The 24,503-nt window shown below is 44.1% G+C and overlaps 1 protein-coding gene across 5 annotated transcripts in view; it reads left to right on the plus strand.

Moving 5' to 3' along the window:
- Window positions 1–7,907: 7,907 nt before the first annotated feature.
- CCNYL1 (cyclin Y like 1) overlaps window positions 7,908–24,503 on the plus strand; it is a 37,658-nt gene continuing 21,062 nt past the window's right edge. The window contains exons 1-3 of one of the 5 annotated variants that reach the window (XM_044768303.2): window positions 7,908–8,280; window positions 18,890–18,964; window positions 20,648–20,682. In XM_044768303.2, coding sequence (XP_044624238.1) covers window positions 8,055–8,280; window positions 18,890–18,964; window positions 20,648–20,682 — 336 coding nt within the window. In that variant the 5' untranslated portion in view covers window positions 7,908–8,054. The other 4 variants (XM_044768306.2, XM_070508481.1, XM_070508483.1 and 1 more) reach the window with 4 other exon arrangements.

The following is a 24,503-nucleotide window of genomic DNA, read 5'->3' on the forward strand; positions in this document are numbered from 1 at the left end:
CAACATGTCCATAATTTCTTTTTAAAAGATTTTATTTTTCCTTTTTCTCCTAAATCCCCCTGGTACATAGTTGTGTATTTTCAGTTGTGAGTCCTTCTAGTTGTGGCATGTGGGATGCTGCCCCAGCATGGCCCGATGAGTGGTGCCATGTCCATGCCCAGGATTCGAACCGGCGAAACCCTGGGCCGCCAAAGCAGAGCGCAAGAACTTAACCACTCTGCCACAGGGCTGGCCCCCAAAATATCCATAATTTTAATAAAGACAGGATAAGTGTTACCGATTTCTCCTTTGCCTCAGGCTCCCTTATGGCTTGGCAAGGGCACTGCTTCCAGCCCACAGCCTGAAGGTAGGAAACCTTCAATTATTCAAATTATTATGAATTACTGCTTAATTATAATTAGTTGTCCAAATTACCCTGAGCCTCAGGACTGGCACTGCTCGCTCTGTGATTGCTTGGCCTTCAGTCAGGCCCTGAAGGATACCATGAGGGAATGTGTATTTTTCTGACCCTACTTCTTTCTCTTTTGCAGACACCTCATCACAATTACCACCTGACCATGGCCTTTTTACCTCATTGAGGACTCTGAGGGGCAAGTTTCTCCCTATTCTTTTATAGAAACGTAAAATGCCAGCAAAGCATGATTTCTACCCAAAAGAGTGCTAAACAGAGTGTGCAGATGTTGCAGCCTCCTCCCTGGGAACTTCTGGGGAAGGGCACGCAGACCTTGGCATACTTTGCTTCAGAAACGGGCAGAGAGTGTGTTCCTTCCATCTACTTCCCAGGAGGGAAATCCTCATGTAATGGGGTCAGGTGGGTCTTGGGTCCTGCGTGGAGTTTCCCTGAGGGGCTTTCATCTTCATATCGAGGAACTGGAGGGGTGTTCGTTTATGCATGTAGGCACTTCACAGTGCACCTTCAGACAGAAGTTGCTAGTTAAAGTAGCAAGGATAATAACATTTAAAATCTTGCTTTCATACAATGCTTGCATTTTACATGGGACACCTCATTTGCTGAAACCATGGATTCTAAGTGGCTCTACCAAAGTAATCACTAGAAAAATGCATTAGCACGCAGATTTTAGGAAATTTCCCTTAGTACTCTTCTCAGTTTGACTTAATGTATATGTTATTTTCAAACATATAAGTTGGGACGTCACAAAATGAACTTACTGTACGGCAAATTTGTTTCTGAAAGCACCTGCAGAAATCTGTGTTCTTCCTAGTTACTAAAAACTCAGAGACCAAAGGGAAAAGGGGCTTATTCAGATGGCAGGTAGTGCATAAGGCTTAGACTTGGTCACAGGAAGTTTAGTGCAATCCAGTGTAAGGTGATGGTCTGGATGAACTTCGCAGCAGTAAAGAAACTGGCTTTGAGGTCTTTTTCTTCAACTGAAGGCATGTTGCTCACCATACCTCCCCCTTCCTCACCCATATTTTTAGATTAGTGTGTTTACCAGAGAAGTGAAACATATAATTGGGACTATGTCTGTGTCCAGTAAGAAGCCTGAGTACTCCGAGACCACCATGCTGTGAGGGATGTCCAGCCTTTGCAGGCCAGGCACCTGACGTGTGAGTGAAGAAGCTACCTTGGAAATTCCAGCCTCAGGGGATGGGACACAGAGAAGAGCTGGGGAACTCAGCTGACAGCCAGAACTGACTCTCCAGATGTGTGGCCCCAGGTGAGCCTCTCAGCCACGTGGATTTGCTAGACTCACTCCAGCTGAGGCCCCTGCGTCCCGGGGCAGGAATGGGCAGTTCTGCTGTACCCTGCCTGAGTTCCTGACCCAGAAAACTGTGAGCATTACAAAATGACTGTTGTTTTAAAAAATGCTATAAGGGAACAGAAACTAGATGCAGAGGTACAAAAGAGAATGGAGAATACTGAAAAATAAGGAATAGGTACAATAGTTCTCAAATCGTGATTGTTGCTACTCTCAACTCAACTTTTTCATTCATTTATCCATTCAATCAAGAAAGCTGTATTGAGATAGCTGCAAGCCAAGCATTACACTCAGTGCTGGGGATACCAGAAAATGAATACAATAGCTCTGTCCTCAGGGAGTGCCTAGTTTAACAGAGGTGTCAAACAATTACCCAACTATGTGAGAAAGGCTGCTCTCTTGTAAGGGTTTGCAGAAGGAACGGATTGCACTGAAGATGCAGAATCTCACAGCCTTGAGGGAGTCAGGGAAGCATTGCAGAGGAGGCTCTGCTTGAGATAAGACTCAAAGAAGGAGTGGAGGTTTACCAGGTGGCCAGCAGGGCAGCTCTAACACTATGGCTGCAAAGAACAGGGCAGAGTAGGTTTAGACATTGGCTTTGGCTGCTCCTCTTGTCTCAGTTTTTCTTTGCCTCTCCTGGGCAAAATGTTGCGTAGCCAGAGTATTTTTTTTTCAGAGGAATATTCTATTCTATCTGTGTGGTAAGTACAACTGAGAAGAAACAGCTCACGGGGTGGGTAGCATTACTCCACCTCGGTTCATCCAACCAGCACCCTATAGAAGAGGGGCTTGCTCAGCAGAGGGGCCAATGCCTTAGCCCCCACAAAGGCAATCTAACTTGTTGTTTAAGTGTGCTTTCTATTCAAACCTGTCTCTTGGACCACTTTCCTGGCCTCTACATCCATGCAGTTTGCTGTCCTGATCCCTTCTGATAGAAAAATTCTAGGGCTACTTCAGGGTGGCTGCCAAGCTGTGAGGATAAAAGTTGGTTTGTCTCCACAACAGGGCAAGAGAGTCATCATGAGGATCGATGGTGTCCTAAAATCTATGAGCTTTGTTTCTAGGGTGCAGACTTGGTTAAAAAGACTTCTTTAAACTTTTCCCTGCTGTCAAGTTTAATGAAAGTCCTCCTCCCACAGCATTTCTGACATCAGCTGGATTTGAGGAGGCTGCTGTCAAACAGACTAGAAGAAGCTGACAGGAACATGTGGAATCATGGTGAGAAAATGGTTCTAACTTCAGTAAGGCAGCTTGGCCAAGGATTCCATTTTAAGAGAGTGAAAGATGATACATCTTAAAGGTAAGATACCACACAAGTGAGACAAGGGGAAAGAGTGAAACATGGAAATGTTGGGGAAAAGGAGCATTGGTGTGATTAAGAAAAAGCAAAAGCATTTAATGTGTTTATTATCCTCTGCCTTGTTCCAAAGAGGAGTCGACAAGGAGTGTCCCCTGATGAGTGCAGAGGGCAGCTGTCTTAGGAAACGAGTTAGGTGCACACCCTGTGGAACTGGGAGTAGAGCTGGCATCTGCTTTAGAAAACTGGGAGGCGGAACAGGGCACCTCCAGAGGAAGAAGGCTCTCCACACCCTTGGAGGTGAGGAGGACGCACCAGCAATAGCTGAGGAAGAGTTCAGATTCCCTACAGCACGTAGACAAATGGAACTGGAAGCAAATAAACGATTACATGAAGAAGGGTAAAGGGCCCAGGAAGAGCAAAGGAAAGTCCTAGTCTTAGAACTGCAGGCCCTTCCTAGAATTTGTCTCATAAGATGCCCCGAGGTTTGGAACTGCAATCACAGTGGACTTTACGGTCAGAACTGACCTGTCCAATGAGCATTATCTGCCATGATGTTACGGCAAACTCACATCCTTTTTGTTTTTTTTAGAGCATCATTTCAAATAAATTAACATTCTCACCTCACCTGACTCACTTGTGAGGAGAGAGAAGGTAGGAGAATAGTTCAGAGGGCATGTAGAGACAGGTGGAAAAGGCACTGGACAGCTTATGAAAATATGGGTACCAGCCCCATCGAATGCCTCACTTACTGAAAAATCCAGGATTATAATTTTCTGAAGTTGGAAATGAGAGAAGTCAAGTTGTTCCACATCAAATCAGGTATGATAGTGGTTATTAACATTTTTGTTCACCTAAACCTTTGAGATATAACGATAGACTTTCTGCCCAGGAAAAACGGATATATTACTTACACAAAAAATCCTACTCCATAAGAACAACTAGTCATAATACTCAAGATGGAACCCAATTAGTCACAATTCACATATAATATATAAACCTGATACTTGACTGCCATAAAATCTATCTTGTCTCTAACCTAGTTTCATTCTATAGTTTAAGCCTCTCTCACTTTTTCTCCTCTTACTTAAAAAAAGATCATTACGGGACTCCTCATATAAGTTTTCCATACACACTTGCAAAGGGCTGCAAAATTGTATCACAATCATTCTTTAAGTTGAAACTTCCCTAATCTTCCCTTACAGATTGTGGCACAGAGTGCTAGTTACCGTCCACTACCCAGTTCTCCCTTCTGTACTAGTTACTTAGTTACTTGATCACATTTTTGGAGCCTCCCTTGCAGCTATGTCTGGCCATGTGACTAAGCTTTAAGCCAATGGTATGTAAGCACTGTGTTATGTGGATCTTCCAAGAGAATCTCTCGTCGTCGTCTTCTCTTCCTCCACTCTGCTGTCTGGAATGAAGATATAATAGCTGGAGCTCATTAGCCTTCCTGGGTCATGAGTTTGAGGTATGATGGTCAACACTGTCTGTTGACCTCCCTACTAGAATATAAACTTCATGAGAACAGGCATCTTGTTTATCTTAGTCAAAGTAACATCCCTTGCACCTAAAAAGTGTGTTGCATGTGCCAATGGCTCAGGTATTGAACGGGTATTGAAGGAATAAAATGAATGAATGAATGAGTTTACTCCAGACCTATGTAAAACACTAATCATAAAGTCCTCCCAGGGGATGTTCAGCCATCAGTAGGCATAGGCAAGGTCTCGGGTTCTATCACAGAATCAAACTCTGGCTTAATTCAAACCACATCACTCCTATTTGCTTCGTTTAGCTCTCCCAGACTGGCCACTGTCATAGGACAGGGCTTTTCCTTAAGGCTCTCTTGAAACAAAATATTTCAAACCTATTTTCATAACAATGCTTCCCAATATTTTTCTGCTTAGCAAGTTTAAAACTAATTTGCAAGGTCACGGGTATCGATTTTTGCATGTGTTTGTTGTTAAATGCAGGCACTACTTTGTAACTTAATATTAGGAGTTGTTTCAAGTCTGTAAGAATCATCCAAAATGGTATCTGATGACATTCCTAGAACTTCAGACAATATCATCATCACGGAATGCAGTCACTAGGTCCTAAGGATTTAACAAGATGTTGTTCACTGAAGTGGAACTCACTGAATCATTTCCCATTCCTGTTTCCCACATTTCAATATATTGCTTATTTTTGTCCCAAACCTTACTTATATCTTTTAAACAATTCCATTAAGTATTAATCATCCCTTCTTCCCTGATTTTTGAAGTGACCTTTCCTCCTGCTATCCTTCTAATAGAGAACACTTCTTTTGGCAGTTTTCTGGTCCCTTATGTGACTAAAGGGTTTGTAAATGTTCACACTTTTTGTGATTACATGTCATTTTCTTCTTGATTTTGTTTTTCCTTTTCCTCCAAAGTTGTTACTATTTCTTTTAATTATCTGGAGAAAATGATTAGCCCCATCTTCTACTTTCGTGATCTATTTATACTAGAGCTTCTTGTTTTTTTGCTCAAATTTCTTGTCATTTACCCAGCTTTGAGGGAAGATATTTGGTGTTTGTTAAGCATTACGGAGCTTTTCTGAAGCGTAGTCTGCCCTACCCATCATCCTTTCTTTCCCGGAGTAGCTTTCCAGATAGAAGCTTATTAAGGTAGAAAAAAATAGGAGTTATGCGATGAGCTCTTCCTAAGCCTCTGCTCTCCCAGAAATGTCTCTATGGCCACACAGGTCCTTGCTCCCTCCGCTTTTCTGTCAGTCCAAAGCTTATCTACCCCTGCTCTGGATGCATCCACTTTGGCTTTCTTGGGGACCTTGCTCTGTTAATTCTCCCCTCTCTTCTAACTTCAGACTTTTTTTCTCCGTTGGCTCCTACCCTTTAACATATAAGTATACTTTTTTTCCCATCTTAAAAAAAAAGCGTCCTTAACTGTCATCTCCCTCTAACTACTACCTCATCTCTCTTCTCAGTTACACTCTGGGAAGAGAAGCCCTCAGCCCTTCTTCGCTTTCTCACCTCCTATTCACTTCTTTACTCCCTACCTGCCCCCTGCCTGACACACATCCCGCCACCCAGCTGCCTGTCCCCCAGCTGCCGCAGCCAATGGCACCTGGAGCTTTCCGGCATTTGACTCTGTTCAGGGGATGCCACATTGAGCGCCCACTGGCCAGGCCCTGCCCTAACAGAACCTAGAGGCAGAGGTGGCCCCCAGGCCCCCATGCACCTCATCAGCCATTCCTGATGACCACTCAGTCCTGGACTCCCACTGCTGCCTCTGCAGGCTTCAGCCCGCCACCTCGTCTCCCTGTTCTCGAGTCTTCCTCCTTTCCCTTCTCACTATACACACCCTCTCAAGGCAATCACTCCCGCACCACGGCTTCAGTTACTTTTACACACTCCAGGACAACACAATTTCAAACGTCTCCACGGGACAGTTTTATTTTACAGAGGATGCCTCATTTACCAAAGCCGTGGAGTCCTCGTTGCTCCAAGAAAGTAATTAAAAAATGGGACATTCTTAGTGCGTCAACCTTAGGAAATTCCCCACAACTACTTGCTTTGGTTTGATTTAACGTGTGCGTTACCTTCGGAAACCTAAGTTGGGGTATCACAGCACGGACTTAGCCAAGAGAGGTCTACTTCCAACTTTCAACCGGAGAGCTCCATTCCATGGTCCACCTGGAGCCAAACCTGACCTCCCCGCAGCCTATTCCCGCCCTGCTTCTCATCCAGGAGAAGGTCACCGCCGACCCCGGTCCCCAACCAGGACCCGCACGGCCGTCCCTGCTGCTCCTCCCCCCCGCCCCCCAGCGCGGACGGCCTCGGGTCCCCGCCTGCAGTCGGGGCCTTCCCGCCCGGGGAAGGCGAGGCTCTCCGCGGGCCGCCCGCCCCGGGCCCGCCCGAGCGTGCAGCGGCCCCGCCACGCCGTGCGACAGGCGCTCCTCGGCCCCGTCCCTCGGCCGCGCTCACGTCTCCGAGCCCGAACCCCGGCTCCCGCGCTCTCCGGCGGGCGCCTCGGACGGCTGGACTCCGCCGCGCCCCTCGTCCGCCCGAGCCCGCGGGGACGCCGTCGAGTCCCCGCGGAAACGCGCTCCTCCCGGACCACCAGCGGCCCGGCGCCTCCGCGCACGTCCTCCTTCCGCCCGTGTGCTCCGACGACGCCGACAAGGCGCCGCGGGCACGCTTCCCGCGTCTCCGCTTCTTCCCGAGGGGCCCGCAGGCGCTGCCGCCGCCCCGTCTTCCGCGCGGCACGGGCGCCGCGCCCCTCTCGGCGGCGCCCCGCTTTGTGCGCGGTGAGGACGACGCGCGGCGGCGGTGACGTGTCCGAGGCCCTCCGGACGGCCGCGGCCCCTCTCACGGGGCCGGTGCTGCGGGCGGAACCGGCGCTGGGAAGGCGGGACCGCGAGCGCGGCGTCACACACGGCCACGCCGTGTCACCAAGCCGGGGAGCCGCGCCGCCGGGCCGCTCACTAGCCGGCCGGTGTCCTCCGTGGGGCCGGCTGACCAGACCAGGGCGGCCTCCCGAGCGCCCCCGCTCGCCGCTCCCGCAGGCCCGGGGCCCGCGCCCAGGGGACCCCCCGGGACCCGCGCCGAGGGGTAGCCCGGTCCGACGCTGAGGAACCGGGTCCAGAGCCGCGAGGGGCGGGGCGCGGCGGTCACGTGCCCGGCTCGGGGGCGGGCGCGTGCCGCCAGCTCGGGCCTGATTGGCCCGTCGTAACCAGGTGACCGCGGGGCGCGCCCCGGTTGGCAGGCGCCCGGCGAGTGGCCTCAGTCGGGAGGCGGCGGCGGAAGGAGGAGGAGCTCCGGCCGCGCTCTCTCCCGGCAGTGGCTGCGCCTCAGGCGCCGGTCGGGTCCCCACCCCTTTTCCCTGAGCTGGCCGGTCGCCGCCCTCCGCTCTGGTCGTTGCGGGGCGGCGGCGCGGGGCGGCGGGCCGACCCCTGCCCGGCCGGCGCGGAGCGGACGGCGGGCGGCGGGCGTCGCCAGGGCCGGGCGGCCGCGCCATTGTGGGGGAGGGGGCGCGGCGCGGCGCGGGCGGCGGCCCATGGGCAACACGCTGACCTGTTGCGTGTCCCCCAATGCCAGCCCCAAGCCAGGCCGGCGCGCGGGGCCGGCGGCGCGGGACTGCGGGCCCGAGGGCTACGAGGCTGCTGCCGGGGACGCGGCGGCCGTGGCGGCGGCGCCGGGCGCGCTGGAGCCGGGCGAGGCGGACCTCGGGGCGGGCGAGGGCCACCACCTGCAGCACATCAGCGACCGCGAGATGCCCGAAGGTAGGCGCTGGCCCGGCCGTGCGCGGCGACTGTGAGGACCCGCGGGGCCTTAGCCCCCGACCCGGGAGCGGCCGCCCGGCCCCCTTCCCATCAGGCGGTCCCGGGGCGGGGCGCCGGGGCGCGGTGCGCGGGGCCGGGCGAGGCTGCGGGGCGTGTGGCTCCTGCCGACTGTCGTTAGAGCGCGGGAGGGGAGGACCGGGAGCGCGGGCTGAGGTGCCCGCGGCCGCGTGCGCCGCCGGCGCTGCGCAGAGCGGCTCGGGCTCGGGCGCGGGGTGAGGCTTCCGGGCAGTTCCCGCGCGGACGCGGTGAGCGGACCCCGCTGCCACGGGCCCGGCCGAGGGGCGCGGCCGGCGCAGCGCTGCCCGGAGTCTGCGGAGAAGCGGAAGCGGAGGCCGAGGGAGTGACTGCGGCCGGGGGCCGGGTCCTCGCGAGGACGCGCGTCTCCGCGCCCCCCGCCCGCCGCCGGGAGAGCGCGGGAGAGGGCGCGGCGAGGAGGCGTCTGCTCGCTGTGTCTGGAGTCTCGGGACGTGATGGTCCCGGGTAAAAATAGTGCCGGGAACGTGGCTCCCTGACGCTGGCTGTGTTCGTGGAGGCGGGAGGCGCCGGCCGGAAAGGTGTTAGAGCCGCGGGCCGGCCGTGTCGTTTAAACGCCGGGGATTGTTTCCCGAGGTCAGAGAGGAAACGTTTGGGAGCTCCGCCTCCGTCGCAACTTTCGTCGGGCTCTTAGTCTCTTCAGAAGTCGGGATAATTGAGCGTGTGAGTTGTGCCGCGTGACGGACGGGGCCCGGTAACTGGGAAATACTCCCTTTCCCGAGTGCTCAGATGTTGTGAAAGGCTGCGCAGATTGCAGGAATTAATTAATTGCACCTTAAGCCGCGAAGCCTGTGAGTACTTGGGGACAGTGCCGCTCTGCCCGGCTCCGTGAGGTAGCCCGAGTGGCGTCTGCAGACCCGTTAGTGGACGGGTCTGTCGGGTCGGAGGCCGAGACGGGGCCTTTGTGTGGTCCTCGAGAGTCCCCGCGCGTCTCCGTGTGCGCGTCTCGCTGGGCCGCTGCAGCTGCCGGAGTGGCCCGTGTGCGTTCTCCCCGTGCTGGCGGGGAGAGAGCGGACTCCGCGGTCTGAGGCGTCTGGCACACGCCCCGAGCAGCAGAGTGACTGAGGTGGGGGCGCGCCGCGTCCAGCGCTCTGGAGTGCGGCTGGCGTTCTGTCGTCTGTCCGTGAGGCGGGCCGGGCTGCCTCCGGGCCGAGTGTCTCCGTTCAGAGTTGATTGTGCGCTGTTCAGAGCAATGTCTACCTCTCCGTCCCCGTCTGTACTTGATTACGGTGGGTGGGAGTAACAGTAGAAGCCACGAAGTAGCCTGAATTTACCGGTCAGGTCAGCGAGTTGATGTGTTTTAAACAGTTTGTTCTCATGACCTCGAATTGAGGCTAAGAATGCCCTGGACAGAGGGCCGTTAAGAGAAGCTGGCAAGAGGGCAAGTAAGGCACCAAGCATTAAGTACAGGCCTGTGATAAAGAGTGTTAAATCAGGAAAGTTGAAAAAATACTGTTCACGAATACAGAATTTACCTTTTTGTGTTTAACGTGATAGTTGAAATTTCATTTCAATTTGTCTTTTAAAAAAACTTCTGGCATTCAATAAAGTGATAAGAGAACCCTCAGTTTCAGCTGTTGCCTGTTAAGTTTCCATGGAAACAAGGTCGGAACACCAAATACAAAGTACAGGCACACTGAAAGTTTGCTTTTAACGTCTTTATTTCAGACAATTGTATATCAATTTCCCTGGAAGCTGAGAAATACCTACTTAGATGTAAAACATTTTGGCTTTTCTACAGCGGAGAATTGAATTATTTGGTACTTAGACAAAATCATACATAAATGATGCTCTGCCTTATTCTGAAATATTTCAGAAGAACATGATTTCTTCAAGCCATTTCAAAGCTATTTCTGTGAACTTGTCGTAGGTTTCACGTGGACTCAAGAATTTTTCTGCTACCTTGCCTTTGTCTAACAGTATATCCAATATAACTGATGGTAGTATCAGTAACAAAATAAGACACAAAGGTCCTCTTAACAAGTGTGCATACAGACTTATGTTCTGATCTCATGAACTTTGCTAATTTGCTTGCTAAAGGTGGTCTCTCCAAGTAATGCCTCCTTCCCCTTCCCACCAAGGAGTGAGTAGGGAAGGAATTGGCAATATGTTGTGGGAAAACCTCTGAGCAGCAGATCTTTCCTCTTTCCAGTAGCTATTTTTTTTAACTTTTTATTAAGATTATGATAGTTTACAACCTTGTGAAATTTCAGTTGTACATTATTGTTAGTCATGTTGTAGGTGCACCACTTCACCCTTTGTGCCCTCCCCCCACTGCCCCTTCCCCCTGGTAATCACCAGTTTTCTTTGTCTCTGTGTTTAACTTCCACGTATGAGTGGAGTCATACAGTTTGTCTTTCTCTGTCTGGCTTATTTCACTTAACATAATATCCTCAAGGTCCATTCATGTTGTTGTGAATGGGACGATTTTATCCTTTTTTATGGCTGAGTAGTATTCCATTGTATGTATGTATATATATATATATGTATATATATATATCATATCTTCTTTATCCAATCATCAGTTGATGGGCACTTAGGTTGCTTCCACATCTTGGCTATTGTAAATAATGCTGCAGTGAACATAGGGGTGCGTGGGACTTTTGGAATTGCTGATTTCAAGTTCTTTGGATAGATACCCAGTAGTGGGATTGCTGGGTCATAAGGTATTTCTATTTTCAATTTTTTGACAAATCGCCATACTGTTTTCCATAGTGGCTGCGCTAGTTTACATTCCCACCAACAGTGTATGAGGGTTCCTTTTTCTCCACAACCTCTCCAACATTTGTAACTTTTTGTTTTGGCTATTTTTGCCATTTTAACAGGTGTAAAGTGATATCTTAGTGTAGTTTTGATTTGCATTTCCCTGATGATTAGTGATGATGAGCGTCTTTTCATGTGTCTATTGGCCATCCGTATATCTTCTTTGGAGAAATGTCTGTTCGTAAAGCTTCTGGAACTGTGCTTGACACCTAAAGAGCCCTCCAGGATGTATTTCCATGCAACTGCATGTAGCTGTACTGCACACCTTTTCTTAACTGTTTTTTGTGCCATTTAATGGTTGGAGCACCATTCATTTACCCACCCTTTATGGTTGGGCATCTTTTATAGTAAAACTGCACACAGTCTTATTATAATTCTTCATTCTGGGCGTACAGATAATAGCTGATACATTGTACCTCCCTGTAGAGTTCAGATGATATACTTTGTCTTATGACAGATCCATAGGATGTCATTTTATAGTTAAGGTTAACTATAAAAGTAACATTAAATTTCTTATCCCAAATTAAAGACACCATTGGTTTTTCAGTGTATGTTAGAATTCCTCTTAGGTTTTTGTGGTTCTTGGTAGCCTGTTTTGTTTTCAGTTCTGAATAACTACTACTCTAAGAGATCTAAGAGTAAATGTTGGTCTTAGATAACAAATTAGGTGACAGCATTAGAAGAAATCTTACAAAGTGTGGGAAAATTGGGAGAAACTTAACTGGTCCTGGGTACTCTGAAACAGTGAGATGTTTATTGGGCAGTTTGTCCAGATGCAGGACAGACAGTGGTATGCCAGACAAATCTCTACCTTAACTCAGGTCCTTACATTCTAGAGGGCCCTGGGGGCAGACAGCATGTGAATAATCAAGAACCTCAGGCAGTGAGGTGCTGGGAAGAAAGTAAAGGAGGGTAGTGGACTGAGGAGGGAGCAGTTTTACATGGGGTGGTGAAAGACAGCTGCTCTCCTTCAGTGATACCTGAGCAGTCTTAAAAGTGAGCAATGTGAGGATGTAGGAGAAGAGGCTTCCATGCACAGTTCCTCAGATGTGAATACGCTTGGTGCAGGCAAAGGACAGAAGGACATGGGTGGCTGTAGCGGAGTGAAAGGGATGCCAGGAAGAATTTGGTGGATTAAGACCTTGTATGCCTAGTGGCTCTTGACAAAAAGTGGGGATTTTAGTCCAGTTGTAATGGGAAACCACTGGGGGATTATATACAGGGTAATGATGTTAATTCTTAAAAACAAAACAAAACAAAATAACAGACTAGATACTGTGTGAGAGTAGACTAATGCAGGCAAAGGTGGTACAGTAGTTAAGGTGAGAGGAACAAAACACTATAAGGGCCTAAAACAGGCTGACTTAAAGAAATTTAAGTGAATCTAAAAGTAGGTTAAAAAAATATGAATGGACGAGTCACAGAAGAAGATATGCAGATGATCCTTAAACTTATCTTCACATGTAAGAGAAATGCAAAATAAAACTATACTGTAGTTTCTCTTATATTGGGAGAAAATCCATAAAGTTGAGACTGCATTCTTTGGTGAGGCTGTGAAGAAACAGTTATATTTATAAATTGCTGATGGAAATGCAAAATGACCCTGCCCCATGAAGCCAAAGTTGGTGCAATCTCACAACATTGCACATGCATTTAATCCAGAAACTCTAAGTTCAGGAATTTATCCTGAAGACATACCCCACAAATATGAAACCACATATTCACAAAGTTTTTGTTACATTATTTTCAAAAGCAAAATATTGGAAATAACTCAGATGTCCTGCAAGGAACTGGTACATCTGCACAGTGGAGAACATGAAACAGTAGGATCTCTATTTACTGCCTTGAAGTGATCTCCAGGATATGTCACCTGAAAAAAGCAAGGAGAGGACACACACTGACCTACATGACAGAGCAGGGGAAATACATATTTGCTTATTTAAAAAAAAAAAAGAGTGGGAGAAATTCTTGCTGATTGTGTGACCATTGTCCCTTTCCCTTTAGTGGTAGCCAAAACATGTATTTGCTTAAGATGATACTTGGGTATGGGTTATGAGTGGGCATTTTATACACTTTCCAGTGAAATGCCAAATGTTCACTTTTTGCTTTTGAGTTAATTTGTGAAAGTTTTGCTTTGTCATTTATTGTGCTTAACATAGTATATAGATTGCTCTTGCATTTCATTTGATCCTCACAAACAATATTTTGAGTTATGTAGTATAGGAATTATGTCTTACATAGGAGAGGACAGGCTCTGAGAGGTATAAATTGAGTTGTCCACGGTTTTAAAAATGAGTCTTGATAGAAGAGGAATGTAAACTCCAGGTCTGTGGCATGCAGGAACAGAATTTATAGGATGATGCATTAGGTCAGCTGCTTTGGCTACCTTTTTTTTCATCCCCTTTTTTAGTGTATTAAAGTATTTAAGCATTAGGGTTAAAACAATAAAGTTGCATAATGTGAAATGAAATGGAGGTAATTTGGAACCCAGAAATGTTCTTAAAAGTCCAAGAAATTGAGCAGAGCACTCTTTAGAAATATATAAAGGAAGAAAGATGTATTTCACTTTATGAAATGTTACATCTTAGTCATTGTCACTAAAACATAGATTGAGGATTAAAACAATGCAAGAATGAGAACCAAAGTAGAGGCAAGCGCAGAAGTGGTCTGGAAGCCGAAGTTAGCAAGGCTCAAGTGAGCAGTAGACTGTGGGACGCAGGAAGGTGCTGTGTGCCCTCTGGTGAGGCAAGCCAACTCAAGGCTACCAGATAGGAAGTATCTGACTGGGGTGTAAAGTGTGGACTCAAAGAGAGAAATTCATCAGTGTATATGTAATTGTAGGACTCAAAATGTTTGTATTGTGGGCCATAAAACTAATACAATGTAGGGGCCAGCCCAGTGTCACAGAGGTTAAGTTTGTGCTCTGCTTTGGCAGCCTGTGTTCGTGGGTTTGCATCCTGGGCACAGACCTACACACCACTGATCGGGTCATGCTGTGGTGGCATCCCACATATAAAAGAGAGGAAGATTGGCACAGATGTTAGCTCAGGACCAATCTTTCTCACCAAAAATACCCCTAAAAACAAAAAACAAACGCAATCTACACTGTAGGGGTGACAGAATGGTCCACTAAATGCAGGAAGCCTTAAGTAAACAGGTGCCCAGCAGTTGGCCCAGAAACTGGTGACATTTCTATTTAATTGGAATACATTGAGATCAGTATGTTGAAATCAGTCTCTTTCTAAAATAGGCTACTTCTGTCAGATAATTTCTTGGTCACTACGCTCTCCTCCTTTTTTTTTTTTTTTTAAGATTTTATTTTTTTCCTTTTTCTCCCCAAAGCCCCCCGGTACATAGTTGTATATTCTTCGTTGTGGGTCCTTCTAGTTGTGGCATGTGGGACACTGCCTCAGTGTGGTTTGATGAGCAGTGCCATGTCCGCACCCAGGATTCGAACCAACGAAACACTGGGCCGCCTGCAGCGGAGCGTGCCAGCTTAACCACTTGGCCACGGGGCCAGCCCCCGCTCTCCTTCTAATATTTTGACAAGAAAAAATTATTTTAGATAGTTTATGATTACATAATTTTAACACTTTTAGCCTTTAGTAATGCATTTCATTTATTCTAAGTTGCCTGTATTTTTACATTTTTAGTATCTGTGCAATTGAGATGGCTTTTAAAACTGAGAGAATCTTAGATTGAAGAAAAGCAATATTCAGTGTCACTGGTGTTTTACGGATTTTTTCCTCCAAGGAATATTTACATTAAGACCTGAGTTTAATTTTTTTATTAAGTCATACTTTTCCTACATCAAACTATCATGCTGTCAAATTAAGTTGCAGTTTACATTGATAACGCAAAAGTGGTGTGTCTCAAAATACAATTTTAATCATAACCCATAATCATGAGCTCTAGAATATTTCTCCTAGGTTAAAACATTCTTAGATGTTTCTAAAGAAATAATTTTTGGAAGAATTCACATAAAAGATGCACGGTAATTTCCTGACGTCTCTAAATCGCTGTGTGCACTTGTGCATGCTGTGGGGCTCATAATGCTTTGCTTAATAGTTGGCAGTCTTACCTGTATGATAGTGAAAATAGTACAATTTATCATAGTCTCCTTAGGCCCTGGGAAAACAGTTAATGGAGAGTGCAGAAATGGACTGCATGTGTGTGTTTACTGTCTGATGGCTTAAATATCCATTCTATAAAATAGTGATGTGCGATTTGTCACTAGTAAAAAGTGCAAGTTATGTAGAAAATTGTTTTAGGCTATAGATAGACGATTAATATTCTCTGAGAAAACCTCATGCAAATTGACATAAGAGCCCTAGTGGGTACAATACATACAGTATATACAAATAATAGGCAACTCACCAAAGTGGAAATAGCACTCTTAACTATGGGAAAATGGTCAAACTGTGTAATCAAAGAAATGCAAATAAGAGACTGTGAGGCTTCTCATTCACATCGGTAGGAATTTTTTTTTCAAGTATCCAAAGCTGGTGTAGGAGCTAAAACTGGCATGATTGATAGTATTATACACTAATATAGAAAGCAACTTAGTATCATACATTGAGCCATGAAAATGATCTGACCTTTTGATCTAGTCATCTCATTTTGAAGATCTTTCCTAAGGAGATAAAAAAAAATTATTAAAAAAACACTGCGTGAAGATTTTCCTCATAATATTGTAAGAATAGAACTTTGTAAGCACCTGAACCCCAACAACAGGAATTCCTCAATACAAGAATAGCACTTGATGAGCCGTTATGTATCAATAAACAGTAAATATGCTGCAGTGGGATGGAGATTGGTTTTCAGTAACAAAGAGGACATAAATTATACACTGATTAGAACTGTTTGTTTTAAAAAGGTAAAAGAAAAGTTACTAAAAGTAATGGTTGAGACTTTATGGCTAATTTTTAAACAAAGCATTATTTTGGCTCTTGCAGATTTCTGTTCTTGATAAGATAGTTGTTAAAGGAATGAGCAGGTGACCTTTACCTAACCCCACTCTTAGTGGGATCATCAGTACCGCTGATTTAAACAGGTCTCTTTCAGTTGCAAGTTAAAGAAAATCTATCTCAAAATAGCTTAAATTAAGGGGCTGGCGCGCTCCGCTGCAGGCGGCCCAGTGTTTTGTTGGTTCGAATCCTGGGCGCGGACATGGCACTGCTCATCAAACAATGCTGAGGCAGTGTTCCACATGCCACAACTAGAAGGACCCACAAGGAAGAATATGCAACTATGTACCGGGGGGCTTTGGGGAGAAAAAGGAAAAAAACATAATCTTTAAAAAAAAAATAGCTTAAATTAAAAAAAAAAATATTGTATAACCAGAGTTCATGGAGTAAATTAGGTACTCCTTGACCCAGGAATTAAATGATCCCAGAACCTGTCTCAGTTCTGCTCTCCTTTCTTGATCTCTCCTGAAAGGGATTGTCCAGAAGCTCCAGACTTGCGAAGGCTCCTGGAGTTCACCACTGCCTTTCTCCTCTGGTTCTTGGAGGTCTCAGGGCAACTGTGAGTGATGGGCAGCTGTGGGGCACATGCCCATCCTAGAAGCCTAGGTAGGGTAGTGAGAGTGTCAGCTTGTTCCTGTCCCCAGGCTAGTTTTGCTTTTTTTCTGTGTGTTGTCCTTTCTTTTACCCTAACCCTCTTGATTTTTGTATTTAGATCCATAGTAACACATCTTGGTTTGGGGGAAGGGTGTGTGTGTGTGTTTAAGCCTGCTTCTCCTTTGATTCTGGTACTTACTTTTCCTGGACTTCCTATTGAAAACTTTTTTAAAAAACATAATCCTCAGAAGCTTATACTTTATTTTTTAATTTGAGAAAGGACTTTTTTTTTTTTAAAGATTGACCCTGAGCTAACATCTGTTGCCAGTCTTCTTTCTTTTTTTTTCTTTCTTCTTCTCCCCAAAGCCCCCCAGTACATAGTCGTATGTTCTAGTTGCAGGTCCTTCTGTTTGTACTGTGTGGAACGCCACCTCAGCATGGCACGGTGCCATGTCTATGCCCAGGATCTGAACCAGCGAAACCCTGGGCCACCAAAGCGGAGTGTGCGAACTTAACCTCTCGGCCATGGGCTGGCCCCTGAAAACTTTTAATTAAACTTTATTGTGCCATAGGCACTGATACATAATGTGGCTACTAATGCAAACATTTCTGCTTATTTTTTAGGTTCAAATGCAGTATATTTGCTTTCGTTTTGGTAGGAAGTAGTCCATGAATCCTAAGAAGCCTTAGGTTAGAGGCAGCTCTGAAAGTCTCTGCCAGTCACTTTGTGCACAACTGAATGAATTTATTTTTCCAAATAGCTAACATCGTCTGTTTTTCAAAAATGTGGGAAAAAATAATTTTTATGGGTCTTTTACAAAAAAATGTTGAATAGAATAGTTTCTTCAAAAGCAGTTCAGTAAACTTCAAATTCAGTGAAGGAATTTCCTTGAAGAACAAAGCAGTTGGTTTAGCTATGTAAATTTCTAGTGCTGGCAGTATCATTAAAATGGATGGTTCAGATTCCTGTTAAAAGAGGAAGTCCCAAATTATGTTTGTGCAAGATTCTAACTGTAATACTTGCAGGAAAAAAGGATTCTAGGTAGAAAAATTTGTGAAATCCTGACTTAGGATTTCTACTAGACTGAGTAGTTTTTTATTTATCAGTGTGCATTTTGATTCTCTAAGAACCAGGGACATAGTGTATTTCGATTTGACCACCATCCTCCTTTTAAAAAACAGAACAATTATTGTGTGATTTGTGAAGTATTGCCTTAACCATTACTCTATCAGGACGTTGGTCCAGTTTCTTAGAAGATTGGTTATGTGGTTTGAGGTGGACGTTGCTGAGGAGTGTCATAGGGTTGTTAGTTTTTTTTTAATGGCAACTTTATTCTCCCATATAGTGGCGAACTTTGTTTTATGAAAATTCAAGTACCTGCTTTGTATTCTTGCCTCAATAGAAGACTATCCCACCTTGGTACAAGGTGGACTGCAGGCAGACCTACCTTTACGTAGGTACGGCCAAAATTTTTTTACAAGTGGCCCCATGATCTGCTCCAGAAAGTACTTTTATTGAAGACCCAAAGTAATCATGTGGCATGGAAGGAAGAGATGAGAGTTTAGCTTTGGACGTTCAGGGCAAAAGTTAAAGATCAGTTTCTGTCGTGGAAGTGTTCCTAAAGATTAGAACATCCTCTTACATCTGCCATGATGAATAGCCCCTAAATAAACCACAGCTGAGTTCATTTGTTGAATGGAATTAGCCATTTGATTCTCTAACATTTGCTAAAAAACCTCACTTTGTTTTGATATATTTGATATATTAGCTCTTATCTGATGCTAATTGGCCACAGCATAACTTGATTCTTGAGATGTTCCTGGAATGTGCTAGTAATATCAGCATAAAGAAGGGTGACTATTTCTGATTGATAAGCAGGAGGAGGAAAGCACATATATGATTCATCTAAAAGTTGCCATAGATTATTTAGGTGCAAGTTTAAGAAAGTCTGGTTTTATTTTATTAAAGACATAGCCTGGTGTTAGTCCACATGTAGGCAGAGATTCTATAATTTTTCAGTTTCCCAGTAGAATTTTTATATTGTTACCTTTACTAAAATTGGCTTTATATCATTACTTAAAACTCTTCCCAAGATTGTTAAAAGCAATTATAATTGATGCGTAGCTATTTTAAAAATCATGTATTTTTCTACAACTAAATTATCATACCTTTTTCTCTTCTTCCTATGCAGACTTAGCTTTGGAATCAAACCCTTCTGACCATCCAAGGGCAAGCACAATTTTCCTGAGCAAATCTCAAACAGATGGTAAGACGATATTTTTTTTACCCTGAGAAAAAGATTGAAAACTGTTTTTATGTATTATAGAAAGTATTTAGAAAAACTTATACATTGGTTTAAATGTTTTACTTTTTCATGTATTCACTTGTCTTACTTTAATATGTGATGGTACATTGTCCTTTGGTTGCCACTGCTTTAGTGATGTGAACACAAGACTATCTGTTTACACTTTTTGCCACCTCTTTATCAACACGGTCTGTTGGTCACATGGTTTAGATGGAGTCTATTTTTCTGTACTACTTTTTCCTTTTCCCCTTGCTCCAAAGAGCACATTTTTAAAAGATGAGTGATGAGATTTGTCACAGGTTTTCATTTGAACAAATCAAAAAAATCAAGTGTTTATTGATGCAGATTGAATATGTGACTTTGGTCCCATTTTACAGCGCTCAACCAAATGAGCCTCTCTCACATCCAGATGTATGCTACTCAGAACTTTTAAGCTATTCAGAACTTTCTTATCCTCATGGAATGCTGTGCCAGGTGCATCAGAGCAAGCATGCCCCCTAGGTTCCTGTAAGGCTAGCCTCAGCGTGTGAAACTAGTGCAGTGTCCTGTGTCCTCCTTGTAAAGATGAGAAGCAGAACTGCAGGAGTGGTTAGCACTCCTGCTTGCCTGCTTATTTTCCTTGATGTGTTATTAAATTGAGTTTATTTGCTAAAAAGCCATACATAACCAGGTTTTTCAGTTGATTATGACAGCAGGAATATAAGAAGTGAGGGTTCCATAGTATTTGACGTAATGCAGTGCAATAAAAAATGGAGGTTTTTTAACCTGTGTTTTCATAGTGTGTATGCTTTGCCTGTCTTGAGCCGACCGTTTCTGCTTAGGATTGCGGTATTTCTCAGTTTCTTCCAGGCCATAGGCCGGTCACATGCAGAGAGAGAGTGGAGACAGTGAAAGAAAAGCTGTCACATCCCTCTCTTCTCAGTCATACGGAGTGTGTACCTGTGACGCAGCAGAGGAGGCAGTGTGGGGACAAAGTGCAGCCCAAGACCTCTTTGGAGCTTTGTTCTTCTGGCCTTTGTTAGAGCAAAATGGTTTTGTGTGCTGTAGATATGTTCAACTGGGTTTGCACACTCATTTTAAAATTTAAATTTGTTAGGTTACTTTCCAGTTGTGTAAAGACCCACTTTTTTTTTTAGTAAGGTATTTTAGTTGATTACCTGTGAGTGGTTCAGGATGCTTCCAGGGTTACTGGTGTATCTAGAGATTAGTGCCTGGCCAGAAACTGGTTCTTAGAGCTGTCAGCTGTTAGATCCTGGTAATTAAAGCAAGCTGTGTGTAAATGTAGACTTAGAAACTATTACTGGGTAGTGGATCAGCTATGCAACAGGTAAACTTTTTTATTAGCTGAATTGCTCACCTGGTCTAATTTGCTTTGCATTTTTCTTTTGTATCTGGAGAGTCTTTCATTTGTACCTAATGTAGAATATCTGTTAGGTCCAAAAGTAAAACTAAGTTTTTAGATTTTGCTTCGTGGGACTCATCTTGCCAGGTGATTTAAATTATAAATTTTGTTGGAAATATAAAAAAATAGAATGGAATTTTATCTCATTTTTATGTTGGTAATCCGTCAGATAATTAGCAACTACTTTTATTTTTCTATGGCATTTGTATTAGAATTGATCAGTTAATTTTTTTTATTCTTAGTGCGAGAAAAGAGGAAGAGCAACCATTTAAACCATGTAAGTAAACAGTTGAAAAGTTAAGTAAGAAATTAATGGTTTGAATTAAAAGCATGTCTACCATGATTCCTAAGAAATACAGTGGACCCAATACTGTTACCATGGGCCTCTTTTTGTAGATTTTCTAAATCTCCTCTATTTTCCTAATTATCAAATGTGTTGAGGAAAGTCTTTGGTTTAGTAGTGCCCTTTTTTCAGGTGTTCTGACACTTAAGTTAAATATCAGTACCATGGTTGTGGTAGAAAGATCTGCTGTAAATTTTTTTGCCTTAATTTTTTTTATCTTTTTCATGAAAGTAAAAAAGTGTAACTGCTAAGTTAATTTTTAGCACTATCTGTTGGCTTCCTGTCATAGCGGAAAGCCTAGCTTCCTCCCTCCACCATGGCCTTCTTTCCCTCCCTTTATTCCGTCAGCATGTATCCTGGTCTTTATTAAATCAGAATCAATGCAATGGCTGTGCATATACTTCACGGCGGAGCCATGTAGTTCTCTGACTGTGCCTCCTCCTGTACGCCCTTCATTCTTTTTCTTCAATATTAGTGAAATCTGAGTGCTTTTGCACTTCTCCAGGATAACCCAATCCCCCTCTTCCTGGCCAGTGTGGTTCATACAGCCAAATGCGGTATGTAGCTCCCTGGCTGATCTCCCTGCTTCCACGTTCTTTTTTTTCTTCACAATCTGGTGATTTGACAGAGAATGATGACTATCAGACAGAAGTACGTTTATGCTGCGTTAACTTAATATCTCTTCGGTTTTTTTGTGGCATTAATTTCGTGACTATATTCACTTGCCTGTTGTCTAACTGCTATTATTTTCCCCAAATGTTGTAACATTTGTCACATGCCTATCAGAAATATTTCCCATCTTCTAAACATATCTGTTCCACGTTTTTCTTGGAGACAACCGTCTCCAGCCTCTTGTCACCCTGTTCCAATATGGACTGGTTTTCTCTGAGCCTGCTCTGTGCCTCTTTTCCCGCGATATCTCATTGGAGTCGTCTGGGATCTCAGGTGATTCCTCTCGTGTTGAATTCTGTATATCCTAGATTCTGCGTTTCCTTCTGTCTTGGTGCACTGCCTTGTTTTACTGGAGCACATTTCCCTGGGAAGGCACAAGGGCAGAAGTTTTAGAGATCTAGCCTTTCTGAAATGCCTATTTTATAAAGTATAGAATTCTAGGTGGAAACCAGGTTTTGCAGTTCTAAAGACATTTCTGTTGTCTTCTCATTTACAGTGTTGTTCTTAAAGCTGTCTACGTTGTATGATACATTGTACATTACCAATTTTAGTCATTTTCCCCCCATTCCTCCCTTCTCTGGAAGTTTTAGTACCTTCTCTATCCCTGGGATGCTGAAATTTCGTAATATGGTTTGGTATGGACCTTTTTATTTTATTGGGGCCATTAAGTCTGCAGACTGTCTCTCCTTCTAGTGAATTTTTTTGTTTCTTTGATATTTTCTCTTTTCCTTCTTTTTCCTAGTATTCCTATTATTTAGATGTTGGAACTCTTAGACCAGTATTCCTGCATAGATCCTAATTTTTTTCCCCTCCTATTTTCTATTTTTGTTCTACTTCCTAGAGATTTCCTTGACCTTATGCTCTAACCTTTCCATTGAATACTTTGTCTTGTCTATCTTATTTTTATTTTATTTTAAAATTTTATTTATTTATTGTTTTTGAGGAAGATTAGCCCTGAGCTAACTGCTGCCAATCCTCCTCTCTTTTTGCTGAGGAAGACTGGCCCTGAGCTAACATCCATGCCCATCTTCCTCTACTTAAATGTGGGACGCCTACCACAGCATGGCTTGCCAAGCGATGCCATGTCCGGACCCAGGATCCAAACCAGCAGACCCTGTGCTGCCAAAGCAGAATGGACGAACTTAACCACTGTGCCACTGGGCCGGCCGGCCCCTATCTTATTTTTAATTTGTAGAGTTCTCTTGTAGTCTGCCATTCTTTTTTTTTTTTTTTTAATAGCATTTGGTTTTTTCACCAATGCAATTTCTTGTCTTTCTAAGAGTGTTTAAGAATATTTTTTTTAAGTTTTCATTTGTCCTGAATTTTATCACTCCGATCAATTCCTTTTTCCAATTTGATCTCTCTTACTTGTTGTAGCCTTCGCTCAAATGTGTATTGGTCCCTGGCTGTCTCTTCAGATCTAAATGGAAGCACCATGAGTGAACAGGACTTTTGTTAACTGATGGGCTTCACTGCAAGGATTTGGGGGCCAAGCCTCTGCATTCTGAACCTTACCTGGGTTCTCTAGGACAAACTGGCTTTCCCTCTCCTGTCCCCCCAGTCACTTTCTCAAGGCCCAAGGTTGTGCTTCCTCTGTTCTGCCATGTCAGTTACCACTCCTTTATCTAGTCTTTTCGTCTTTCAAACATTAAAAACCATCTGCTGTTTATTCTGTCATATGTATAACCTTTTTTTTATGCCTTTAATTCTAATGAGATTGAAAGGAAGGGGAGAGGAAACAGATTTCTGGTCAGTCCACCATGTTTATCTCAAACTTTGAACCTGTGTTTAACGTGTAAATTGAAGTTTAAAGCTTTAATTCAATATAATTAATTATATTAATTCAGACAATATTTTTGGTTATACCTGTGATTAGCATCTTACACTTTTCTAGTAAGGCCTTCATTAAGAATTCTTTTCAAACCATGCACCCTGCCATATTGTCCCGTTAATGTGCAATGTAGATGGAGTAGTTTTCATTAATGCATAAAGTGTTAGAAATTGTTAATTAAAAGTCATTAATTCTTAATAAACATATCTAAAACTTGTGAAAAAGGAGAGAGAAAAAAGTGAACTTCAGTTTATTTTGTAATGGGTTAAAAGGAGGCAGGAAGCACAATAGGAAAAGTCAGTAGACGGGCTCAGGATTTCAGTAGGTACTTGACAGTGAGGTTTGGGTTGTGACTCACTAGACGTGTAGGCATGATTATTTTCTAGTCTTTGCCATTGAACATTGTCTTCTAAGTAACACCTTCGCTTTCTTGTAAAGATTGTAGAAGTCCCTCTTTTCTGTCATTAGTGCTGAATGAGTGAGATAAATAGTATTCTTTGTCCCTGTCTATTCTAGTGACCAGCTGAAATAATACCTATGCACACTAAACTGTCAGTAGTGTTTTTTGCTGTTAGATTTTTTTTGGTATTTGCATTTTATATCCTTATGTTTGTCGGTGTAGCTTATTGAGGTTGTGAGCCAGCAATGGTAAGGCTTTAACCATAAAGACAGTTGTCTTAAATTTTTAAGCAAGATGAGGGGAAAGTAACCTGCTGTGGCAGCTGATATACCCAGGCTTTGCTCAGAGGCGTAGCTCTGCCACCTTCTAGTAAGTATGAGGTACTTGATACTGAAAATTTGGGTAGTTGGGAGTAAGCCTGGATGGATGAGCAAGTGTTCTGTGTTTCTTTGGTTGGATCTAGCCAGTGGACTGTAAGTTGCTAATTTACCTAAATGAGCCCCCATAGGGCTGTAAGACCACATCTAATTAAAATTCTTAAATGAAGCACTAATACTTTCAAAGACAAACCAATGTACATTCATAATAGAAAAAAATTTAAATACAGGAAAATGGGTGCAAATATCACCCAAAGCTCTACCAAACTCATCTACATTTTGGTGCATTTCCTTCCTATTCTTTCTCTTCCCCCCCATATAGGTGTTGGTCAGAACTGACCTTTATTATGGTGTAGTGTACGTCGTAGTACACCCTAATAGTAGTGACCTTAAAAAAGACTGTTCTTCCATTTGGAATAAAAGTATTTGAATGAATTAGTTTTTATTTTTCATGCTGTATTCATTTTTTGATATT

This window comes from Equus asinus, chromosome 4 (assembly GCF_041296235.1).
Source record: "Equus asinus isolate D_3611 breed Donkey chromosome 4, EquAss-T2T_v2, whole genome shotgun sequence".
Taxonomy (NCBI): Eukaryota; Metazoa; Chordata; class Mammalia; order Perissodactyla; family Equidae; genus Equus; species Equus asinus.